We start from the raw sequence: 6,000 nt of genomic DNA, 5'->3' as shown, positions 1-6,000 counted from the left end.
ATATGTTACTTTCCTGTTTTTCTTTTTCTATTGCTTCATTTCTTATGTAAATTCAAATGTTTATCAAACATTCATATCTTTTAAATCCTAACTCCAAATCTAACATGTTATATATGAAAATCGTTCAGAAAAAATTAAAATTAGTCACGTAATTTTCAAAATTCATATTTAAAAACCTGTGTTCCCGACCGTTTTAGCATATTAGTAGCCCATTTGGCTATAACTCAACCCTTGTACCCCATAATCCTCGATCAATCACACATAAGCTTATTTTGTTATTTTTTCTATTAAGCATGTATTTTTTATATTAATAAAACAAAGAACTGTGGGGGCGCTTTTAAGGGTTGTTGTTTCACGCACAAATTTAAATATATGACACATAAATTTTAAAACAGAGTGAGTACTTAAAATAAAAATATATGAAACACTGGTGAGCATAATAAAAGGTGTTGATAACCTATCGAGGTATTTAACGTGCTTCATAAATTAAGGTGGTCTTTTTTTCTTCTCCGAAGAGCATATACGAAAACCGTAAGAGTCTAAAGATTTTTTATTCAGTTGTAACACATGTACGTGTGACAAACTGAGACGAGAAAGAAGGGAAATAGCTATAGTCATAAGACATGTAACAATGTCTTCCGTTGCAAGACATGTAACAATGTCTCCCGTTGCAACGCATGGTCATTTGTGCTAGTATTTTAAAATTTAAATAGCCGCACGAGCAAATCGGGAGCGATCCGACGGTACATCCAGGTGCGCGCTGTACGCACAATCCCCGATACCTCCGCCGTCGCCGTCGTCGCCGCCCCCTCCCCGCATCGCCGTTCCCGGCTGCACCTTTCCGCACGCGACGACTATCCCGCCCCGTGACGCCCGCCGGTCGGTCCCCGTCCTAGATTACGTCTTATCTCTCAGGTTCTGATCTGACCCGATTTGTTTATCTTCCGAGACCTTCTTCTTATTTTTGTTAAAAAATTGCTTCTGCGTCTCTCGGTTTCTGCGATTGTGCCTGCTAATTGACAGATCCAATGCTCGAAAGCGCACTTCCTATATTGTACTACCATGCTATGCGACTTGGTTCGTGGTTGCTGGAGCTAAATTTACTCGCTTGAATCCCGACGGGCTTATTAACATCGTAACCGCGTGCTCAATTTCGGGTCAATATATGTGTTTTTTGTGATGTAGCCAAATTTCAAGAGGAATTCATGGTGGCCACTTGTAATACCGAGTTTTAGAGTATTTCAACGATTGCTTGAAAAATATCCAGCTTTGCTTGCTGAACTGCGTTACTCCTGTATCAAGAGGTGGAGTGGGGTTTGTGTTGGTGCTGGCTAATTGTTTCATGAATGATCTGCATTTCGTTAACTCGTTATCCTTGTAAATCAAGGGGACTGCATTGACATGTTGTATTTGAGAAAACCCTTTTATTCGTTATATTATCATCCATGTGTCACACATTCCTTGCATACGTGAAGGGCAGGCAGTTCATCAAATTCAGAGCTATATGGACATGTACCTATTTGCCTTCATTGTTATAATCTGGCAGTCATCTGGAATCCTTTGCATGCCAAGTTATCTTGTGCACAGAAAAGGCTTCTTTTTAGAGTTAGAACATTGTGAATATAGGTTTGATGTCTTTTTAGCTCTTACAACTTCCCCGGTGTTAAATTTAGTAGTAATGTGTATGCATTCATTTTTACGCAAATAGCCGCGCCCTTTTATGTATGCTTATGATGTTAAGTTTGCAGTGCTGACATTATACATCTCACTTGTTCAGATTCTTTAGAAGAAAAGAGGAAAATCATACATGGATACCATGCAGACAAGTGACTCTTCACATCATGGAATTGTAGAAAACAGCCCTTACAGAACTCCCTATGGTAGACATGTGGAAAGTGGCAACCTTGGTGGTTCGTGGTATTTTAGTAGAAAAGAAATAGAGGAGAATTCCCTTTCAAGGAAAGATGGCATTGATCTGAAGGAGTCTTACCTTCGCAAGTCATACTGCACTTTTCTTCAGGATTTTGGGATGAGGCTGAAAGTGTAAGAATATTTGTCATCACTAGAATAGCTGTTTAATAGCATTATAGAATCGTACCTGTTGTTATCATGTTTGTGTAGACTACTTGTCATTTTCTGATAGCTTAATTTCTTTTAAGTGGCATTTCTTTCTTTCTCCTTTGCCCGTTCGCAGTATTTGAAACCCGTCATGATTGTTTCACATGCTCATTTTATTTTGCAAGTCGAAGGAAAGTCTAGTGCACATCTAAAGCATAAATCATTGCATTCTGTTAATGGCAGTGTTGTATTCTAATTGTACATGACTAAATCTGTACCCTAGGTTGCACCCTTTACAGACAGAATGTTTAGCCCGTAGCCCCAGTGTTGTATTCATTGATTCGTTACTTTAGGGGTCGCTCATGCTTGGTAGGCATACAGCGTTGGGTGATGACATCCTTGTTTGGGTAGAACAGAAAAGATCAAACTCTGTTTAGTATATCTTTTTAGGCTTTTGTGTTCTTCAACTACTTGCACCGTGAATGTTTATGAATCAGTAAATATCCCTGTATATTAATTACTGCATAAATTATGCTCTTTAGCATGATAATTTTATATATTATATGTTTTGCCTTATGGTGAATGGCTTTAAAATGTAGGCCTCAAGTGACAATTGCTACCGCTATAGTATTCTGTCATCGTTTTTTCCTTCGTCAATCTCATGCCAGAAATGATAGGCTGGTAAGCCTTACTGAAATTTGTATATGCTTGTACATGTTTGCAGTCAGACAATATATTTTCGACTTCACATGTGAATGGCAGGCAATATTCTAATATGGGTTCAATCATGAAAATACTTGCCACCAATTTGTGAAAGACATCAGAAATGGTTTACTGGCACTTATAAATAATATATTACTGAATTCTATGATATGGTGAATTTGTTTGGCTTTGCAGAAGAGATATGTAATCTTTTTTTGTTGTGTGTGTCTATAGCCTACAACATAGATCATGCTGCTTGCAGTTTGTTATTTTCAGGGGTAGAGGTTTTCTTATAATCAACTGCTCGTTGTAAGTTCTCAATGTAAGTTAGTTATAACCTACAGACAATAGCCACAGTTTGCATGTTCTTGGCGGGTAAAGTTGAAGAAACTCCCAGACCCCTTAAGGATGTCATACTAATTTCTTATGAGATCATCCACAAGAAGGATACTGCCGCAGTTGCTCGGATCAAGCAAAAGGTGAGATATTTTATTGCGAGCATTGTCTTGATATTTCTTTTGTAGTTGCCAGTGCTATCCTTGTTTCCCCACACTTCTATTATTTCACCAATCTGCAATTTTTTGCTTACATTCAATATATTTTTATCCCCTGATTCCTATGATAAGAATGGCTGTTGAGGATGTTTTTGTGCTGTTTCGTGCAGGAGGTTTATGAACAACAGAAGGAGCTTATTTTAATCGGGGAGCGTGCTGTTCTTATAACACTTGGTTTTGACCTGAATGTGCACCACCCTTACAAGCCCTTGGTCGAAGCAATAAAAAAATTCAAGGTTGCTCAAAATGCGCTTGCTCAAGTTGCCTGGAATTTTGTCAATGATGGGTATGCTGAAATTACACCTATTCTTCCAAAAATAGTTACCCCCAATTATGCCTATTTAATTACTGCGCCTTAAAGGGGTGTACAGGCTACGTACTTCGCTTTGTCTCCAGTTTAAACCCAATCATATTACGGCCGGAGCAATCTTCCTTGCTGCGAAGTTCCTCAAAGTCAAGCTTCCATCAGATGGTGAGAAGGTCTGGTGGCAAGAGTTTGATGTAACCCCTCGGCAGTTGGAAGGTTGGTCTCCAGATTTAAGTCAGTAGTGCATATTTGCACTATTGTACTATTCAATCTCCTAAGAATAGTACTCTCTCTGCAAAGTAATATAAGACGTTTTAGATCACTAAAATAGTGATCTATTGATCTAAAACGTCTAATATTAGTTTACAGAGGTAGTATTTCGCATCCTCGTGACTAGCAGCAGCTGTTGGCATGCTTTAACTTTCTAGGAGCCTGTGTGGATTGGATGATCAAATTTTCATCATTTGCTCAGAACTAAGTGTAGGTTGCCTAGGTCAAGCAACACACATGCTGTTGCTTGATTTGCTCAAGGGAATCTTTTAATTATTACTCCCTCCGTCCCATGTCAAAAACACCCTTATATTATGGGACGGAGGGAGTAATGTTCTGGGATACATTAGGAAATGTCATGTCAGGAGCATACCATGTGAACTTGGCCTGTGGTGTGGAACTGGAAAGATTTGGGTTTGTGTCTTGTTTTTAGTGTATTGGTAGACCTTATCACTTTTGTTATACATACATTAGCTTAGTGGCATCGCAAAGAGACCTTATCACTTTTGTTATACATACATTAGCTTTGTGGCATCGCAAAGAGATGTAAATGGAAAATACCATCAAACATGAGGATGACACTTCTATTTTGGTGATTTTGCAATGCTAGCAAGCAGTACTTTTTGTTAGTTATATTCATTACTAGAAGTGATGCCACTTTTTTTTGCCACTGTTACTTTTGATGCTCTTGTGAAGTAGTACATACACACCAAGCACCCATGCTTATATTAGTTTCAATTATTACTCTTTTCCAGAGGTCAGCAACCAAATGTTGGAGCTGTACGAGCAAAACCGTGTGGTGCCACCACCATCCCAAGGGAATGATACTGAAGGCAGCTCTGCAAGTGTGGTTAATCCACGTGCTCTTGGAAAGGCTCCTGGAGCTGCAGAGGAGCGCCATGGTCATGAAAATCATCAAGCACCTAGACAGTCGAGCATGGCAGGCCCCCCTGAAAAGAAAAACTCAAACCAGAGGATACCCAAGGTGGAAGCAAAGGATGGTATTGCCAGCAGCAACGAAGGCCCTAATATGTCATCCTCAATGGATGCAATGAAAAAGATAGACAAAGATAAAGTGAAAGCTGCGCTTGAGAAACGGAGGAAATCAAAAGGTGATGCTGGTAGAAAGGTTGACATCATGGATGACGATGACCTGATTGAGAGGGAGCTGGAGCATGGCGTGGAGATGGCTGCCAAGGATGAGAAAAAACACGACAGAAGGCAGAGCTGGCCCCAGCCCCTGCACCAGAGTGCTGGTCGCACGGCAGAGAACGCCGAGGAGGGCGAGCTCTCGATGGACAGTCAAGAGTACCTTTCCTCCGTGACTGAGCTCGACGACCGGAAGAGGAAGGATGCATATGACCACAGGAGCCATGATCACGTCGAGAGGGACCATAAAAGGGTGAGGTCGTGAAAGCGAGTACACGTCACTGCCCCCCTCCCCTGCGTAGAACAACTGGCAGATTGTAATCTGATATGTTGGGAGATTTTAACTGTTAATGTATTGTACTATGTAATTGAAAAATGAATTCTCCCAGGTAGGCGTGCATTGGGCAGCAGGTCCATGCTGCGAAAATGGTGTGAAATGGAGAGACTATTATGCAGTTTTGACGCCCCGGTTTTGATGGGTGTTTGATGAGCCCTGGCATCCATGGAAGTTCGTCCATGTGTAGAGAGAGATGCCAACCTTTTGTATGATCAGATGGTGCAGATTATGTTAGAAGGATGATGCTGGTTGATCCGGCCACTAGAAGACTCGAGCCATGATGGAACAAGATTACAGGAGAACTCGCACTCTGGTTCATGCACCGTCCAGTCTATTCTGTTTGTTTGTCTGAACCAATTGAATCAAAATTCATTATGTGCCATCATCGTTCCATATGATTTGTCTGCACCAGAACAAGAAACATGTATTCTTATTTTGAGGGAAAGCCACTTGGTGGACTTTATGCGATCAGGTAATAGTTAGACAGTTTATCATCCGATAAAACATAGCTAGGGGTTTCATCATCCCAATACACGGGAGAATTAAAATTAAACATGACCACTTCCATAGTTCCACCCCTTGACCAAACAAACCATTGCATGCTTGAATCACTTCCTGATAGG

At 40.5% G+C, this 6,000-nt stretch overlaps 1 protein-coding gene across 3 annotated transcripts; it reads left to right on the top strand.

The window, feature by feature from the left end:
* Positions 1 to 732: 732 nt before the first annotated feature.
* Positions 733 to 5,530, top strand: LOC123448034 (cyclin-T1-3-like). Of its 3 annotated transcripts, none has more exons than XM_045124803.1 (7): positions 733 to 879; positions 1,778 to 2,043; positions 2,658 to 2,739; positions 3,105 to 3,239; positions 3,425 to 3,600; positions 3,686 to 3,837; positions 4,647 to 5,530. In XM_045124803.1, the coding sequence occupies exons 2-7, from the start codon at positions 1,808 to 1,810 to the stop codon at positions 5,303 to 5,305; spliced, it is 1,440 nt and encodes a 479-aa protein (XP_044980738.1). In that variant the 5' UTR covers positions 733 to 879; positions 1,778 to 1,807; the 3' UTR covers positions 5,306 to 5,530. The 3 variants fall into 3 exon arrangements, with proteins under 3 accessions (XP_044980738.1, XP_044980737.1, XP_044980739.1); XM_045124802.1 differs by having other exon boundaries at positions 733 to 915; XM_045124804.1 differs by lacking the exon at positions 733 to 879 and adding an exon at positions 1,001 to 1,077.
* The last annotated feature ends 470 nt before the right edge of the window (positions 5,531 to 6,000 follow it).

This window comes from Hordeum vulgare, chromosome 4H, assembly GCF_904849725.1.
Source record: "Hordeum vulgare subsp. vulgare chromosome 4H, MorexV3_pseudomolecules_assembly, whole genome shotgun sequence".
In the NCBI taxonomy this organism is placed as follows: domain Eukaryota; kingdom Viridiplantae; phylum Streptophyta; class Magnoliopsida; order Poales; family Poaceae; genus Hordeum; species Hordeum vulgare.
The sequence above is the reverse complement of the archived record's forward strand: the minus strand, read 5'-3'. Positions and strand labels throughout refer to the sequence as shown.

What these genes read in the sequence shown, in the direction of transcription:
- LOC123448034 (XM_045124803.1), top strand. Translation starts at nt 1,808, where the DNA reads ATGGATACCATGCAGACAAGTGACTCTTCACATCATGGAATTGTAGAA. An exon ending in TTTGGGATGAGGCTGAAAGT is followed by an intron (nt 2,044 to 2,657) that starts GTAAGAATATTT and finishes TTTAAAATGTAG; the next exon opens with GCCTCAAGTGACAATTGCTA. An exon ending in ATGCCAGAAATGATAGGCTG is followed by an intron (nt 2,740 to 3,104) that starts GTAAGCCTTACT and finishes TATAACCTACAG; the next exon opens with ACAATAGCCACAGTTTGCAT.